This window comes from Pelobates fuscus, chromosome 2 (assembly GCF_036172605.1).
Source record: "Pelobates fuscus isolate aPelFus1 chromosome 2, aPelFus1.pri, whole genome shotgun sequence".
NCBI classification, from domain to species: domain Eukaryota; kingdom Metazoa; phylum Chordata; class Amphibia; order Anura; family Pelobatidae; genus Pelobates; species Pelobates fuscus.
Window position 1 is genome coordinate 160,356,174 of NC_086318.1, and position 20,217 is coordinate 160,376,390.

The following is a 20,217-nucleotide window of genomic DNA, read 5'->3' on the forward strand; positions in this document are numbered from 1 at the left end:
ATGAAGTCCTCTACTGTATAACCCCTGTAAAGTGACTAAGGAAACCCCTTTAATGGGGAACCACATATATACTGGAGCTTGTGAATAAAATCGTCAGTTGACTCCCAGAACTGTGTTTCGTCCGGTTACTGGGGGATTTGGGATATTGCCTTCATTTCCAGCGCTTTACTTGGATTACTTTCTGTACCAGCGGAGATATGGGGATTTAACATTGCAGCTCCGCTACAAGCAGCAGGGATGTATTTAGCCCAAAGCAAACTAGGCATTTGCCTGAGGCGTACCCTGTAATTCCCCTGTCATGGGGGGGGGGGGGGGCAAGAGCTGACCTGCTGGCCAGCTAATAGAGACCCCACCGGCGGGCGGCTTACCATCCGAGGCGGCAGGAGAGCTGTGATCTCTCGGCTCTGCTCCCTTGCTCGCCGTTTACTGATGTTGGGAGCCAGAATATGACATAATATGCACGTGCTTCAAAAAACGTGTTTCGCCACTTTAAAGCATGTAAAAACATCTAAACATTAAAGCATTATCAAAAACGTTTAAAGCAGTAATGTGTTGGAATGAAATTGCTGTGGTTACAAGCATAGAGGAGTTATAACCTGTACTAAGCATCCATTTTTTCTGGTGCAATAAGCCAGAGGGCTATGTGAGAGGTTACTTTATATCATCTTTTTTTTGTCTTGTGTTTTTTATTTACAGTGTTAACATATCTCAGTATTTCAAGGGTTTTCCATAAAATAATTTACCTATTTTATAGTGTTTGCCGGTGGCTAAATATTTTCTAGAGAACTAGAATATTACATTTTCTTTGAACAGAGAGGGAAATCAAACGTGAATATAATGTTTCTGTGCTAATTTAGGCATTCCTTTAAAATCACAGGAGGTGGGAGATGGAAACATATGGCAAATAATTGTGCTTCTCTGGAAAAGGATGATCAAAATAAGAACTTGCCTTAGGCTTCCAATAATAAACATTAAGGGATTAAACATTATGAATAAAATACAAGCGCATGTTTTTTTTTTTTAGTTAAGAAAAAAAGAAAAGATCATATGTAAAATCAACAGAATAAGATTGTAGAACTGGCAGGAGTTAGGAAAGGTATTTTTTCTACAAGAAACACAAAAATAAGTATGCAAAAAGAGTTACAATGCATCACAGGTAAAGGCACAAATGGAAATGCCATATAAACAAAATAAATGTTATTACAACATATACAAATGCTCTTTTAAATTTAATGTAATTCTGTTTCATTTTTTGTGTGTTGATACCATCGCCAGAATCACTGCTTAATTAAAAATCCTTATGAAATATGGGTGGAAAAGGAACAAAAATCTAAACTAAAAAAATAATTAGGTAAATGAAATTGAACATAACAATTTAGGAGTTTGAGAAAGAAAAGGAGGAAGATAAAAATAAGGGGCAAGGAGTGTCCAAAGGACTGGGATATATGATTATAGATTAGGCATAACTGAGAGATAAAACAAACAAATGTGGCTTATAGTAAAATATAGAGACTTATGTATGTGGTGTGTTTGCAGAGAAAAAATGTCCCAAATAAATAAAGGTATAATAAACGTATGTATGTATGTATAAGGTAAAATGTGAATTTTCATGTATACGACAGTGTATTGTTAAATATATGTTTATGTGGATGAGTTAGGTATAGTATATGTATGCACATATAGGTCAAATGTGCATCTACCTGTGAAAGGATAATGTATCTGTTTATAAAGGAAGTGTGTGTGAATACATGTAAAAGGTGCATTTATGTACAAATATGCAAGTGTCTTGTAGTGATTATGGTGCTTCTTACATGGGGTCCATTGGTAGCTGCTCCCTGTTCTTCCTTTCTTAGATTTAGAGCTGGAAGCTCCAGCTTGGTTGCCTAAAGCCAATGAGCTAAGCTCTGCCTCACTGGACTTAGTTTTGAGCGGAGAGCTCTCTGGTTTTTATTGAGTCAGAGAACGGTGCCAGGTGAGCCCCAAGTGAGTAGTCAAACCATTAGCAAACGTTTTGACTACTCGAACAGCCAGGACATTCCCGGCACCTTAAGCATTACTAGAGCAGGCATAGGCAACCTTCGGCACTCCAGATGTTTTGAACTACACCTCCCATGATGCTTTGCCAGCAATATGGGTGTTAGATCATTATGGGGGATGAAATCCAAAATATCTGGAGTGCCAAAGATTTCATATCCCTGGTCTAGAGATTTCATTTAAAGAGATAATATAGTCACCAAAACAAGTTTACCTTAATGAAGCAGTGTGTGTATAGATCATGCCTTCAAAGTCTCACTGCCATTCTCTGCCATTTAGGAGTTAAACAACTTTTGTTTCTGTTTATGCAGCCCTAGCCAAACAAAATGGTTTCCTTACTTTAAAAGTTTGTATCTCCTGCTCTGTAAATTGATCCTTAATTACACACAGGATGCTCCTGCAGGGTCTAACAAGCTATTAACAGAGCAGGAGATACGATATTCTAAATTAAACAGAATTTTAAATAAATCCTTTATTTCAAATTCTGTTTAATTTAGAATATCGTATCTCCTGCTCTGTTAAATATTAGATGAATATTTACAGCAAGTGTTTAGGAAAGCTATGTAAATCACATGCACGGAGGTGTGGCTGCATCTAAAAAGTTATTTAACTCCTACATTGCAGATAATTGAGCAGTGAGACTGCAGGAGCATAATTTATACATCAAAACTGCTTCATTAAAGGGACACTATAGTCACCAGTGCAACTACATGTATTCCTGACCCTATAGTGTTAACATAAATATAGTAAAAATCTTACTGTATTCAAGCCAGAAGCTGTATACCTGCATGCTGTTAGACTCAGGAAAAACAAGCAGTCTGCTGACATGTGATATAGCCTGATCCAATCACAGTGCTTCCCCATAGGATTGGCTGAGACTGACAAGGAGGCAGATCAGGGGCAGAGCCAGCATGATTCAAACATAGCCCTGGCCAATCAGCATCTCCTCATAGAGATGAATTGAATCAATGAATCTCTATGAGGAAAGTTCAGTGTCTGCATGCAGTGGGAGGAGATACTGAATCACAGGATGCTCGTGCACAGCAGATCTGAGTGGATGGAGGCATATTGCCTCCATCAACTCAGAAGTCCCTCTGGTTCACTCTGAGTGACTGCAACTGGAGGTGTTCCTAGCTTTCAATGTAAACACTGTATTTTCTCAGAAAATACACTGTTTACATGAGAAAGGCTGCAGGGAGCTATAGTTCTCACCTGGACAACTTCATTAAGCTGAAGTTGTTCAGGTGACTATAGTGTCCCTTTAAGCTAAAGTTGTTTTGGTGACTATAGTGTCCCTTTAAGCTTTCACTAGAGCCTAGTTATGGTTCATTTGTATATGTATGTATGGTCATATGTATATGAGTCATGTAATTAAATAAATGGTTCTTCAAAATAAAATAAGCTTGACTAGTATTGAAGAGCTCACAGCCATCACTGAGGCCAGTACATATACTCACAGATACTGCTACCCATTCATAAAATTGTCAGGCTGTTTTATGCATATTATAATGTATCGGTTTAAAAAATATTTTTTTTTTTATCATAATAATGCTGGTTATGTTTTTCATTTTCTTTCAGAACTTGGTGACTATCCTGTGGATGGTATTTAAACAATAACAGAACGTAATGCCCGAAACATCATATTAAATAATCAGATTATGGTGCAAGTATGATTGGACAGGAAGTTCTTTAACACTACAGGGAATTCACACTCAAAAGGTGAACTCACTGACATATTAAGGAAAGCTGCAATACATCTGGAGAGAATTATAACTATCAGGACAACATAATCACATACCAATCCAACTTTACAAAGGGAGCAAAATGTCTCATAATTCAGAGAAGTAAGCATTAAAAGCTCAGCAGTATCTGTCTCTTAGACTAGAATGGTCTAATATTACAAAAACGGAATGTGAGCTTTTGCAGTACTGTTATTTCCTTGACCAGGATCCCAAGCATATTATTAAGTGAGCACATTTACATTTCACCAGTATGGATTAAAGCTGACTCATGGCTGTTGCCGCACAGTACATGTTCTAACGTGACCTGCAAACAGGGAAAGTTTGTATTTTTTCGCCTTTAATTTTAACTGCTACGTATGAAATATTTAATTGAGCAAATGGGCAAAGTGCAATCTTCATAATCAGAACTGGACAACAGTCATAAAAAAAAAAATCTTAATGAGCAAGTAAGTGCTAGAGGGCTGAAATATTTCAAAGTTCAGTAGTTCAGTCTTAATGTGTAACTGCTGCAAATCTGACACACCCCACCGTCCTCAGGAAGATCAGCAGTGCCTGAAAGGCTCAGTGTTGAAAACAAACCCAAATTGGGGACATGCCAAGGAAACAGAAGTGAAACTACAGGAGAAAGTAACACAAGTTAGGTTATGCGATTGCATCCTTCTGAACCATGGAGAACTCAGTGTCAATTACACCCTATCAAGGTGATGTGAGTATGAATGAGGGACGAACTTTGACTTTTAGTAAAAAGACATGTGAATTTGAGGAACCAGCTCCAACTGGAAGTCAAGTAGAAGCACCACTTCAGAAGAACTCACTGGAAAGCAGTAATCATACAGAGAGTAATGGGGGTTACAGTGTACAAAGTGGGAAATGTGACCCAGTCATGCAATCCCCTGGAGACGAGAGAAGTTCTGTCAAGGGCTTCATCAGTGATGCTGAAGAGAGATCATGCTCTGACCCATTAAGTGAGCGAGGAATGGTGAGAAGTCGGTGGGACATGAACAATGCTACATCAGAATCAGAAGATGATACAGAGGAAACCAGCATAGGTGATTATAGTCAGCAGTCTGAAATAGAGACACAAAAGGACAGTGCTCAGGAAGAGACAATAAGGACCCCTCTCCCCCAAGGAAGACCTGATCTAGTGATTGAAGTGACTGGTGGACAAAGGATAAGTGCGCATAAGGGAGTGCTTGCTGAAAAAAGTGACTATTTCAGGGCACGATCATCAAGGGATATCTTAAAAATAAAGGGCTTGAGTTACCAAACTCTTCAGCTGCTCGTTGATTACATTTATAGCTCAGAGCTGGAAGTAAAACTGGACAATGTAGTTGAGGTAATCAGCGGTGCAAAGTTTCTACAAATACCCTGTGCTGTGCAATGTGCTATGGACAGCATGAAAGCACAAATATCACTTAAGAACTGTTATCAGGTTCTCTATATTGCTAAGAAACAGAGACTTAATGAACTAAAAGAGGCAACATATAAGTTCATGAGTGACCATTTCCTCCAGGTACTGAGGGACCCAACAGTCTATGGGAAGCTTACAGGAGCAGAGAGGGATCTGATACTGCAACGCAGGATGGATGGAAAGCAGTACTTGGTGGTGGCAGAAATTAATGATGCTTTTGAACGCATGACTAGTAGTAGTAGACCTCAAAGTAGGGAGAGCAGCAGACCACAGAGCCCCTCCTCTGTTTTTTCCTTGGAGGAGGATGCAACAAGTTATGAGGTACATTGCTACAATGAATCTACTAGATGCTGGAGGTCACTGACTAGATTGCCAGAGGAAGCTAACACAAAGGGATGTGGGGTTTGTGTGCTTTATAACTACTTGTTTATTGCTGGTGGCATCAAAGGTAATGGTGATAAGGCCAGACTTTCTGACCAGGTATTTTGTTACAACCCGTTAACTGACTCATGGGATAAATTACGTCCTCTCTCACAACCTCGTTCCCAACTCAAGCTTCTGGCCCTTGATGGTTACTTATACGCTATTGGTGGAGAGTGCCTCTTTACTGTAGAAAAGTATGATCCACGCATGGATCGTTGGAGCTCTGTGGCTTCATTACCAAAGGGTGCATTTGCTGTGGCACATGAAGCCACTACATGTAATGGAGAGATTTATGTTTCTGGGGGCACTCTCTTCTACCGACTTCTTAAATATGATCCAAAACGAGATGAGTGGCAGGAATGTCCTTACAACAATAGCCGTCGACGCTCTGCTGGCATGGTGTCCAACAGAAGTTGCCTCTATCGTTTTGATGTTAGCCGTGAACATGGGCTTAGTGTCTTCACATACAATTCCATGGCAAGGCACTGGAGTGAAGGTGTTAGCCTACTTCGCCCTGGCCCAGGACCACCACCACCCAGTATCCCTTTCCGTTGCACTGTAATGGGAAGCAGCATCTACTGTGTAAACCGGGCCAGTGCCCTACGAGTACCACTCCCCCCTGATGGATCGGGAGGAGAAATGACAAGTTGTGAACCAGAAGTCTTTGTCTCACCAGAAGAGGCGAAAGGGGTCCTTTTCCCATTTGTACTCTCTTTACCTGAAAGCAGGCCAACTCATTGAGAAGGTTATACTAACATGAATGGTGTTCTCCAGGCGCAGACGACTGGCATGTCTAAATTTTCATTACTCTTTTGCTGTCCCATTCAGCTTTCAAAAGAACAGAATCATAAGACATGCATGCGTTCCACATAACCTTATAATGAACATGTGGTCATACATTTACAGGCACTTACATTTTTACTGGAGATACTTTATTGTCAAATAATCACAGCACACAGTTTCCTATCTGTAAACATTTAACTGGCTAGTTCCTGCATGAAGTAGCCATTTCTATATGCTTAAGATCCCCATGTTTAGTATTAAGTAATGTGGTAAAAATGCTGTCATGCTATCTTATATTTAAGAAGACGCTGCTTAAAAATGTGCATTCAAATCAAATATTGCATTATGCATCACATACTGTTAAATAGTCATTAATAATAATGCATTGATAATCAGTGCACCAGTAAGCATGATTTAAAGCTAACTTTTATTTAAAGGTGAAGCTCCACTTTAATAAAATCATATTTACTGTAAATCATTCCTTTAAGCTGTAGTGTGCTAAGTCACCTGAAAAAGGGACATAGGCGGCAATCAGAGTATACCATGGGATCAGGTAATTGTTTACTAAAAGATAGCACTTATGCCACACGTGTGTCTATTTATGCTTGTCTCTCTTTTTTTTTTATCATTAGCACTAGATATTTGCATGTTTGTAGAACACTATAACATTACAAATCGTTTAGGTGCACTGTTATCACATACATGTATATGTGTGTATGAAAGATTAATATTGTAAATTGTATATCATACCTATATTTGTCCTGGATAGCTGCCATCTTGTCAAGACCCTAGGCTGGAAATTGTTTAGTGGCTATTTTTCTTTTTGTCTGATTAAAAGTCAAGTTAAGAAATATATTTCCATGTGAAAAAAACATACAAACGTTTCAACTGGTAAAAAAATAACGACGTCTAAGGGTTTTATTCACTAAAGTGTTATTTGTTATGAGCGGAATACAAAGCTGTAAATGTTAGGCCCTAAAGCCATGTTTTGATTTAGGAAAAGGTGGAAGAAAATTCTCATCACAGCTCTTTTGGCTTACATTTTGCAAGTTAGGATTCCTTTCACCCAAAATGTTTGATTAGTGAGTATGCCCCATGTAAAATAATTATTAGTTCATCCAAAACCTGGCTCACTTTTCCATTCGAGTACAAAAATGGCAGAGAAAAAAAATCTATAGTTTTACTGTGGGCATGCAATGTGGTCATTTAGCTGGGCTAAGACCATGTAGAAGCACCGTGCAGTATTAACAATAGAATACTAGATGTATTCCAAGGAACAGAGATAGCTTGTATTGCTGCAATTCTGGAGATTTTTAAAGTGTTGGAAAAGTTTTTTAAATCCCTTTTTCATATATCTGTAGAATTAGCCATTGTGTCCTTGTTAGCTTTTCTACATACTCTTTAGTACATTAATACGAGTTTTCAAAATGGCATTTGCAAAGATTGGTTCATGACAAAGGCATAGGCCTCAGGAGTATATGGGCACAGTGACAGACTAATAGACACAATCAGGTACAGTGGCACACATACTTTTTTACAGAGACAAACACACTTGGGCACATGTACAGAGGCACAAATACAGACACTCTTATGAAAAGCCAGAGGCACACTCATGCACAAACAGAGTCATACAAACACGCACTGTCAAATTCAGACATACACAATTGTATACTCTCATGTACAGAAAATTAGAAATATTCACACACCTGTATAGGTGGAGGAACACATGCAGACACATTCATGCATCTAGAAAAATAAGTATACTCATGCAGAAGCAAAAACAGACACACTAACAAAATATTTGGGTGGAGACAACTACACTTATATGCAGACAAATTTACACAATGCTGTACACTTGCAGAGGCACACATACAACATTATACACAAAGACATGCTTACAAATAAATGCATATACAGACATACTTATGCAAAGACAGGCTTGCAGACAGCCTTTTGTTTACAGTAACACTTATTCACAAACAATCTTAGTCATGCACAAACAACTGGCTACAGCAGTGGCTAGAAGGATTCTCTTGTTATGAGGTAAATAAGTCATGGCAGTCCATACAAGCCCAGGCCTGGTTTAAGGAGATTATGGGGTGAGAGGCGGTGAGTCAACCCTTGATTGTGAATTATTGCTGTTTAGAAAAGAAGGGAGAACAGTTAGAACAATAGCAAACCACCGAGACAGAACTTGAATGGGAATACCAAACAGCCTTTTGGGACTAATTTAATATGAACCATGTCTTGCAACCTGATATGTAACTTCATTTTACCTCTCACCTCCTATTATCACTTAAAAAATTCTCACTCACAATTTCCCCTGCCCACATCCCTGTCCCAATTTCACCTACTTGCTACCTAATTTTAACTACTTATTCCCCCGTCCCCATTTATTACTCCCATTATCTTATTACATCTTCTTCCCTTATCATCATTTAATCCATCCACTTCCTTTATCCATATTTAATTTATCCAATCTTTATTTAATCTAATCTAATCCTTACCCACATTACACCTTTGCAGTCCTCCATACCCATCTTACTTCCCCAATTCTCAGTTGACCCTCCCTATTCACTCTGTTTGTATCCACCTACTGTCACTCTTAGTCTTGATCCAATTTTAGTACACTACCATTGTGGTATTTCTCATGTGCCTTCCCCTCCTGGTGTGCCTTTGCCCATTGTGTCTTTGTCCATGCTACAGTATCACAAGCAGATATAAGAATAAATTAAAAAAACAACAACATTTCCTTTAAAGTAAGGGCACCAGGAACCCAGACAATGCCCTACGTTACCAGATACAGGGCTTAATTCCCGTGAAGTCATCCCTAAAGAAATCCAATGGTTCGTGCCAAGTAATCATTTTAGGCACATAGCAATGCTTGCTATATGTGCACTGGGAAACCTTAAGGTCATCCACATGGAAATTGAGGTATATTGATAGTTATTGTGTTAATTTTCAGAGTCTTCATATTCTCTAGAGTAAGCTGAATTTAGTTTATTTTAATACATATTGGAAATAAGTAATTTTTAGTGATATGTAAATGGAGAGACAAATTATAAACGTTGTTCAAAGGGACACATCAAGCTGTATTACTACTACAATGCAAGAATATGGGGAGCAGCAAACCCCATGTAACAGTCAAATTGTTTGTTAAACGATTTGACTACTTATATTGCAGTAATTCCAAGGCATATATGCGTAGTGGTCATGGTGCTTGGAGTGTTCATTTAATTGAATTGCTATCTGTTAAATATGAATGTACCTTATACCAGAACTTGAATGTTACTTGTCTGGAGAGTGGAAATTCAGCCAATAGGAAGAAAGAAAAAAAGATAGTGTCCATACACATTTTAAAGTGTATATATATATATATATATATACACACAAATGAAATCAAGAAGACTACACTCACCCAAACATGCATACATTATATTAAAGAGCTGCTAATATCAATTAATATAACATAAAATACAGCACATTTGCTCACTAAACACCAGCTTCTAAGCTCACAATTTGTTTTTTAATTTTTTTTTTTTTAAAACACCCGACTGATGCAAACATATTGGGGGTTTAGTTACAATATATGATCATATATTGCGTAAGCATGCCACAACGACAATGTACCTCATTTTTGTCAGTTCCTAGTCTAACAACATAATGCCTGCTCTTATGAGATTAACCCACTTATTTGGGAAAGATATTTTTTACACTAGTAAGAGAATTGGAGCATGGTTGGAACGGCTGTCCACAGAACTCATTGCACTCGTTGGTAGTTTTGTCTTCTGTCCTCTTGATAATGTTTTTTTTATTTGATTTACAACCAGCAGATATGTATTGCACAAACGATGGAAACATTTATCTAGTTAGAAATATGCTTACAGTAACATTACTGTACTTAAACCCAATAACATTTAACCCAGTGGTTATACAGTGATAAACAGCTAATGGCCAAACACCCAAACGCTATGGTTTTCTTCACTAAACAATGCATTATGGGGAAATGTCATTACAGGCATGTTGCAAAATTTAGGCCACAAAAAAAAACTTGGTTCTGTCACCTGGATAGCTTATTTCAAAACCATTAGGCAAATTATCAGTGGTGCTTTTTGTTTCTCCAGTAGAATAATGTTTTTTCAATTATATGTGTTTTAAGTGTTAGGGGCTATTTTATCTTAAAAGAGCTGCCTTGTACTGCAATTGAGAAAAAACCTCTACGTCACACTAAGTCCTCCTCATAGCTCAATAGAAAGCCATCAGCTCCCACCATAGGGCAGGGACATTATAATTAAGAGAAAAAAATATTCCAAATTGACAATCAGATAAAATAAAATAAAATATGCCTCCAGGTAGTTCAATTTATTTCTGGCTAATAAGCATATAATAAGCAGACAATAATAATATCATGATTTAATTTACTTACGGTATATGTTTCATGGGATTGGCTTTTAGTGGTGAGCTTGGTAGCATAGCTGTATTTATTTGTATATGTATAGAGATTGTAGCCGTATTAGTCCAGTGATGTAGATGTAAAAAAACAGATACAATTCGTATTTTGTAATACCTTTTTTATTGGACTAACAGAATACTTTAATGACAAGCTTTCGGGAGAACCTCCCTTTCTCAAGTCTGAAGCATTTCTGAGCAAGACGACACATAGAATTTTAAGTTGAGTTGTGATGCAGAGGTTAAAGCGACATGTGCAGATAAGACACAGGTTTCATAGGAAATAGACACCATTCTTGCAGAAGGTTGTAAATATCTTGTGTGAAGATCACAGAGTGAGGGGGAGAGAGAAAGAAAAAAAAAGAAAATAGTGGTAGTGGGACAGGAAACCCAAATCAATATTTAGTCCTCTATTCTTGCTGTTAAACAATTGGATCATTCAAGGACCTAAAAATCAAAGTACTGAAAGGGTTTTTAAAAAATACCTAAGAAAGAAAAACTTTTAAAACCAGAATGATCCAATTGTTTAACACCAAGAATAGAGGACTAAATATTGATTTGGGTTTCCTGTCTCACTACCAAACACTTTACATGAACACTCCCCCACATTATCTTACTGTTCTGTCATATGTATCAATACTTTAAAATGCATTCCAATATGTTTATCATATCAATATACATAGTACCATGTGTAGACCTATGCTTTCCTATACTCTTATGCATGTATGCTTATATATGTGACTGTGCATTTATATCTGAGTATATGAGTTCATGTGCATGCATGTATATGTTTTTGTATGTGTCTATGTATATGTGTTCATGTATGTATCTGTATGCGTATACATATTTTTATTTGTGTATGTATAAAGTGTGGACATATATGCATACAAGTGTGTATATGTGAATATGTGTATGTGTACATGTACATATATATCAGTCTATGTATGTGTAGGCACATTTGTACATGTGTAGGTACATGTATTGGTGCTTATGTGTGGATGTATGTATAGGTGTGCATGCACATATATTTGTGCAATTGGTTGTATTTATATGTATATTTTTGCATGTACTTATGTATATTGTGTATGTGCTTGTGTATACTTGTACATATACACTACTTATGTATACGTATATGTACATGTGTGAGTGTGTGTGTCTGTGTATGCTGAATATAGGCCTTCATGCACAGGGGCGGACTGACAGCCTTCTGGGCCCCTGGAAAAATCCCCTATAGGGCCCCTTATGTTTCAAATAAGTGTGCATTTTTAAATTTGTATATGGTGTGAGGGTATGTGTATGAAGGCATGTTTGTACCTTAGTGTTAAAATCATTGTAAACACTGTTGCACTTTGTCCACGTCAATGCATGTGCTGTTTTGTAAATACATACTTCCAGTATGGTGTAAATGCACAAGCAGTTAACTACACACAAACTTACAGAGCTCACTATAGACGGCTCACTGGCACACAGACACGCTCACTACACACAGCGCACTACAGAAAGTTCACTGACACACACACACACTAGATCCCAAGCTCACCACAGACAGCTCACTGATATGTACACAATGTCAATACGCACAAGCTCACTGACACATTCTCAAGCTCAGCCACAGACACACAAGCTCACTACAGAAAACTCAGGACACACAGTTCACTGCAGAAAGCTTTTGGATACATACAAGCTCACTAAAAACAGCTCACTACACACAAGCTCACTAATATACCCAATCATGCAAGATCACACAGTTCACTACAGACAACTCACTGACACACACACACACACAGCTCACAACATGCACACAGAAGGTCACTACACAAAGCACACTAGCACACACAAGATCACTGCCTCTCACCCCTTGCTGTGGTTGAAGAGCTGCAAGTTGCTCCTAGTCTCCCAGGGTTTTCCTGTCAGCATGGCCACATGGTTGAAGCTGGGGGCAGAGCTTAGGTGCTGCTGACTTTAGCCCCTGCAGCTTGTTTAAGGGGTTCTGCTGTAAGGGAGAAGCTGCCAGGGGGCTGTGTTTTATATTTGGGGGGTATGAGGGAATTTGGACAGAAGCTTCCCAGGATATTCTGAGGGCACTTGCCTTGATGTCCCCCCTTGGATCGGCCCCTGATGTAAGGTATGTTTGTAAATGCTGGTGTTTGAATAAAGGCTAGATTTGTATGGCATTTCAGTGTGTGTGAGGTTGTGAATATAGAGCAGTGTGTCAGTTTGAGTGCATGTCTGATTGTATTTGTGTGAAAGTCTGGTAAGTCTACTTATTTTGCAATCACCCTTTGTTTTTATCTCACCATACCCCCAATTCCCTCAAATTAAAGTCCTCCTCTGGTGCCTACACTGCCATCTCTGCCCCATCTTACCTTGCATTCCAGGCTGACTCTCCGTCCTCCCCTGAGCAGCATGTCGCTGTTACCATCACAGCTGCTCCTCCCCCTTCACACATGCGGTGGGCGCTCTCTATTTGTGTGAGAGAGAGGAGGGGATGTGATGTCACTCCTTATCCCCTCCTCTATTCCGACACAGAGTGCTCCCGCTGGGGAACTGGTTTTACTAACTTTGCTGCCTTGATGCTGGGCCGGTTGTGGAGATCATCTAATCTTCCTAGCCCAGCCATAGCTGCCCCAGGCCCCTGACTGCCACAGGACCTCGGTCCATGACCTATGTGCCCGAGTGGTCAGTCCGCCCCCTGTTCATGCATATCCTGTAACTCTTGGATGGGAATTCATGCATTCTTAATATAAGTAATTATTTTGTTTTCACTCTCCCCTTCAAGCACCATCTTCTGCACTGTTTGCTTGTTTTTTTCCCTCTCTCTCTCTCCCCTCACTATGTGATCTTCACACAAGAACACAAGATATGTATGACCCTCTGCAAGAATGGCGTCTATTTTCCATGAAACCTGTGTCTTATCTACACTCATGTCGCTTTAACCCCTGTATCACACCCCAACTTTGAATTCTATGTGTCGTCTTGCTCAGAAATGCTTTAGACTTGAGAAAGGGAGGTTCTCCCGAAAGCTTGTCATTAAAAAATTCTGTTAGTCCAATAAAAAAAGGTATTACAAGATATGAATTGTATCTGTTTTTTTCTTTTGCATTTGTATATGTAGTGTAGACAATACATGTGAATGTACATTAGTGGCACTCCAGATAATGAGACAGGCTTTAGAAGACATCTTATAGGCAATGCATAAAGTCTATTCATAACCAAGTCTGTATCACTACCACAGAGTACATTTGGCTTGTCACGTTCAGGAAATTCACTTATTAACTCTAGACTCATAAAGGAGTCTAAATAAAGAAGCAATGCAGGGGGTGTTAATTGTTAGCCTCTTTCTTCTTGCTTGCAGAAGCTTAATTTAGATCTGTGTTGCTCTATGAGTTCAGGTTTCTTCTTTGTTAGATAATTCACCCTCTCTTATTCCGGCATTGTTAGATATGGGTTTTGATTGGCCACCAAAAGAGTCCTACAGAAATACTTTACATTAATCAGAGGGGGTAAAATTTTTATTGGTGGGTTCTTTCTAAATTGTTTTCTGTGATGCTATTTTTTGTTGACATGAGCCAATGAGCAAATGGGTTTTAGTCTTCATGTGGGTGCTAATTTATTTCAATATTTGTGAATCAATGAACACAAATAGGTTATTGTACAAAATGCATTACTTTTAAACCACATGGTTATTTAATGTGGCAAGTAAATGGTCAAAATAGTATACAGTACTTTTTATGGCAACTGATACTTCATAAATCACTGAGTGTCCACCCCCCCCCCCCCCCACCCCGTTAAAAAAGAGAAAAAATAAAGTATACCACTTTTGCTGGTTGTGTGAAGATGTGACCAATTATGTTACGGAGTATTTCACATTAAGGCACCCACAAAAAAAAAATTGCACAGGAAATTGTGGATTTATTTGTTGCTCACGTATTGACAGTAGTTGTACCAGTTTTGGTTCATTGTAAAATATTTAATGGACACGTTTTTAAGTCAAAGACTGAAAAGAGATGTATCAGATATGTACCTGTTTCCACATCTTCCACTAGCAACTAATACAAAAACGTGGCTTACCAACTAACTTTTCCATAAAAGTTGCCCACTACATGGACTGAATTACTGACAAATTTAAGGTTCTGGTGGACAAAAAGCGACAGATAAAAAGAAGGAGTAACTATAGCAGGTTTGAATATTGTAAACCCAAGATATGTTACCAACCTTCCAGATTCTGCAATTGTTAAATGACCCTTCAATTGCATGGTCATCTGTTCTTTGTAGACTAAAGATATGCTTAACTTTAATAAATGAATAGGCAGCCTTAATTTGAAAGCTATGTGACATTTATCCCCTTACCATTGATAAACATGCAGTATCTCTGGTCATAGAATCCAGATTCCAGACCCACCTGTTTTAATCTCACTTTATTGTACAGTGTTTCCCATGAGATAGTTCATATCTGGATGGACTTTATAATAGATCCGTTAAAGCTGTTGAACTGTTTTATCACTAGTTTATACTTACATGCCAGATAACACATAAGTGGAAATTCTCAATACGATCTGGCCAGTTTTGTATAGGTATACAGAAATTGGATGGGATCCTAAGATGTATGCCCATTTCCGTTGCCAAAATTAAACTCTCAACAACATCATTTGGCATTAGACAGTGAATTGTGGCCAATAGAAAACTGAGTTTGAAAATTTGGGTTACATTAGAATTTTTTTCCTAATTAGCTGATTTTTAGCTTTTGACCCTATGTGTCTATCTGTGCATCTGTCTCTGACTACTTGTTTGTCTATGACCTTTGTTAATGCCTACCTGACGCTATGCTTTTGGTTTGTCTTTCATGAGACTTTTAGTTATTTTTGCACTGAAAACCTAATATAAACATTTTACCAAGGATACTACATCATCGCATTGTATTTACACAGCTGTTACTCCCTAATGTTCTTTAAATATCACTAATGGGGCACTGTTATGAGTGACAGTTTTTATGTTTTATGGCGGATCCAAATTGGAGGGATTGCAAGTAGCAAAAAACAATGCATCACACATGGCTATCCTTTTATTTTCAGATTTTTTTTAGTGTGCTATCATTTTTGTATATATTACACTTTGTGGAAATGCGCAAATCACAGTGTGCACGACAATGTGTAATTATCTAATTTCAAGCCGTTGTTTACATAAATGGACATTAATGTGTTAGACGAAATCTGAATTTTTACATAATGCGACTGCACATTTTTTAAATTAAGGTAAAGACTAATTCAGTCAAGAAAACTGGAAATGTATTTGATATGAAAAGTGAGATACGTTTTAAATTATTCTAAATTAGAACTTTCCTAAAAAATAGCTTCCTTTTACTGTAGCTAACTTCAATGTTTAGATTATAGATTTTTTTCTTAAAAGCAATTTGTGAATCTGTCAAATTCTATGCATTTTTAATACATGTGCATTATATTAGCATACTCAATTCACTCTGTTATTACTTGCTTTTGCACTTAACTCTTTTGCCTCTAGAGTTTCTATGTGCTATAAAAAAAATAAAAATTCAACCATAGGGTTTAAAAAATATTGCTGAATATTTGTATTTCATTTTTATTAGCAGCCAAGCTATATTTTGTCATTAAGGAAGCTGCATTTTTGCACATTGACTAGTCTACTTTTCTGAGAATTAACCAATCTTTGAGTGAATCCTTTATTGAGAGTATTTCTTTACTTAAAGAATCTTGTATACTTATTCCCTTTTGCATTGTTCTTATTAAAGTATTGAGTATCTGCAAACTGTTTCGAATATGGACTTTACAGCTCTCGCACATTCTTATTTCAAAAGCTTTTTTTTCCTCTTTGTTGAAATTTCGTGCATTCCAATAAATATTATGACAAACTAAAGATGACCTTGTATTATTAAAGCAGTGTTCTAAAGACGTTCTCAGTTGTGTTGTTTTATTGTCTAATATTGAATTTGGCACATGTGTTTTATACTTTGCTGATAGAAAAAAAAAACCTTTGTTTTTAAACAATCTTTCCATTTGTAATATAGGGGATTAAATCTAAAACAATATGTCTAATTCAGTCTACTTGTGTTTCAGTCATACTGTTAATAATAATTTACTTTTATGATTTAAAGGGTTACTCCAAGCATCATAAGCATCATAAACACTACAGTCTGCTCTAGTGATTATAATGCCATTAGGTAACTGGCCCGGTTTCCCAGTATCAGGGTAGCCACAGCCATCAACATTCACTGACTGAGAGCATCCCAGAAGTTGCACAGAATTGACATTAGCCTGCCTGGAAGGCAATGAAGGGGTCAGGCTCCATATGTGCAGCGTTTCAAAGTGAAACACTGCGCATTCAACTTCAGTTACCATGACCACATCAACTCACTAAAGTTCTCATGGTGCTTGGAGTAACCGTATATTGCTAAATACCCAACCGTAAACTGTATTAAATAACACAATTTAAAGCACTCTAAGAAGACCCCATCCCCCACTATTTGTTAAACAGTTTTTTAGTGGTTTACCAAAAAAACTGCTCTCTACTGGTACCCAGAATCCAACACATTGGCTGCTGGCATGGTAATATAGAACTTTGATCTTCTTGAAATTGTGAGCACTGAATGCATAGCATGTGACCCAAAGACTAATTGCACCATATTTACATGTGGTATTGGTTATGTATATATGAAACTATTCATATAGTATTTAGAAACATTGGGCAAATGCTATGTACAGGATTGAATTTTGATTAAGAAATATGTGAATCTTACATTCTGGAAAATGTTTGGACTTATTAGATATATGATTAAATAATTTGTTGGAATTTGTTGCACAATACCGAAGGGAAAGACTGCAAATGCAGAGGGTGAAACAGAAACATTAAAATCTAATATCAATACATCGCGTACATTAAAGTATGAGCTAGATAAAAAAAAATACTCATGTGAAAATCATCAAATTGGAAAACAAAAAGAATATTGAAAACATTTAAAAAAAAAGAAGACGGGGGCGGGGCTGGGCGGCCATGCCAGCAGGCTGCAAGTCACTATGGCTCCAGAGGGGGAACAAACTAATTTTGGGTGACTACCCACCCTACCCTGCTCGTACCACCCTGGGAGGAGAGCGGGGCGAACGGCCGCTGCCTCACTTTCTGTCCCGACTAATGCAAACTTCCACTTGCCTGGTGCCTTCTTGGTCCCGTCTACCCCCCCCCCTTTGGACCGGTGGGGGTTATCCCGGTCCCCACCAGGCAGGCTACCATCTGTGCATCTCACCTGGGCGGCCCAAAGCCATAGGAGGAAGGCTCCCACGCGGTCTCACCAAAATGGCCGAAGGCGGTGCTGCAACTCCACTGGCCGAAACAGTGATCCTTCTGAGACATGCTGATACGGTGATACGGTACTACACAGCCCGAGCTGCCACCACGGAAGGTCCTCGAGGGCTCTCGATCTCCCATGCAACAACCCTGGAACACGTTCGATGACAGGCGGGAACCATTAAAGCCTGCCCATGTCACAGTGACAATCTCCTAAAGCGCACACTGGGCCACCTTCGACCAAGCACCCTTCACCAACAATCAGTACTGGGAGAACAAACGGGAAAATCATCCCCATCCACCGACCGCACGGTGCTACAGCCCACGACTGAGTAGAATTGTGAGGCAAGGCACCTAATCTCACCCAGCAAACGGGTAGCTATGGTGGGACTTTGGGACCCAGTGGATCTCTTGGGGTAATCTACAGGTACTCTCCCAACGCCTAGGCATGGACTGCATTCCCACTACCTCTTACTTTGCGCTCGGTTGGAGCTGGCGGTGACCTCAGCCGCAGGGCTGCCATCAGGGCATGACAACTGTGAAAATTGTGTATCAGTGGAACTGCCGACGCTGAAAGGGCCCATCAGGTGGCCCAAGCATTTAGGGCCACCCAATGGGCCCTATTATCTTCACGGCCCGGTCAGCGCTATAATAGCGCGACTGGGCTCCTTTAAAAAAAAAAAATGCAGCCGGAAAGCAAGTGCTGCTGGGAGGAAGTGACGTCCGGTCACTTCCTCCCAGATTACTCCGTGCGGGAAGGAGGAGAGAAAGGCCGCGAGGAGAGGCAGCCGAATCACATCATCCCCAGCCACCCTCCTGCGACGAAATGGTAAGGAAGAGAGGAGGGTGACTGAAAATGTGGTGTGTGTGTGTGTATGTATGCCAGTGTGTGTATGTATGCCAGTGTATGTATGCCAGTGTATGTGTGTATGTATGCCAGTTTATGTATGCCAGTGTGTGTATGCCAGTGTATGTATGCCAGTGTATGTATGTATGCCAGTGTATGTATGCCAGTGTATGTATGTATGCCAGTGTACGTATGCCAGTGTATGTATGTATGCCAATGTGTGTATGCCAGTGTATGTATGTGTGTATGTATGCCAGTGTATGTGTGTATGCCAGTGTATGTATGCATGCCCGTGTGTGTATGCCAGTGTATGCATGTGTGTATGTATGCTAGTGTATGTGTGTATGCCAGTGTATGTATGTGTGTATGTATGCCAGTGTATGTGTGTATGCCAGTGTATGCATGTGTGTATGCCAGTGTATGTATGTATGTATGTATGCCAGTGTATGTGTGTATGCCAGTTTAAGTATGTGTGTATGTATGCCAGTGTATGTGTGTGTATGCCAGTGTATGTATGTGTGTATGCCAGTGTATGTGAGTATGTATGCCAGTGTATATATAGACATGTATTACCCTTTGTACAGATGGATACAAAACAAAGCTCACTATAAATCTTCCAAAACGCTATTTATCTGACTGCAACTGATGGACATTATTTTTTTAAATGATGTTATATTTGTATTCCTGGACCCAGCAGCTGGTATACCAAAGTGCCAAGATGCCATGTCCATTGTTTAACTGCTGGAGTTAACCCTGCTGATCATAGGAGGTATCTTTCTGCTCCTTACTCAGAGAAAGCATTGGCTGGTAGGTTGTTTTGGAGACTGTAAATATGTATGTATGCCAGTGTATGTGTGGATGCCAGTGGATGTGTGGATGCCAGTGTATATATGTGTGGATGCCAGTGTATGTATGCCTGTGTATATATGTATGCCAGCCAGTGTATGTATGTATGTATGCCAGTGTATGTATGTATGTATGCCAATGTATGTATGTATGTATGCCAGTGTATATATGTATGCCAGTGTATGTATGTATGCCAGTGTGTGTATGTTTGCATGTATGTATGCCAGTGTGTGTATGTATGCATGTATGTATGCATGCCAGTGTATGTATGTATGCCAGTGTGTCTGTCTGTATGTATGTATGTATGTATGCCAGTGTGTCTGTATGTATGTATGCCAGTGTGTGTGTATGTATGTATGCCTGTCAGT

At 38.9% G+C, this 20,217-nt stretch overlaps 1 protein-coding gene across 1 annotated transcript in view; it reads left to right on the forward strand.

Moving 5' to 3' along the window:
- The window catches only part of KBTBD11 (kelch repeat and BTB domain containing 11), a 38,152-nt gene extending 30,026 nt beyond the window's left edge, over positions 1–8,126 (forward strand). Inside the window, exon 2 of the mRNA XM_063442910.1 lies at positions 3,613–8,126. Within this exon, the coding sequence (XP_063298980.1) occupies positions 4,444–6,351 (1,908 nt within the window). The 5' untranslated portion in view covers positions 3,613–4,443 and the 3' untranslated portion in view covers positions 6,352–8,126. The remainder of the gene's footprint in view (positions 1–3,612) is intronic.
- Positions 8,127–20,217: the final 12,091 nt, after the last annotated feature.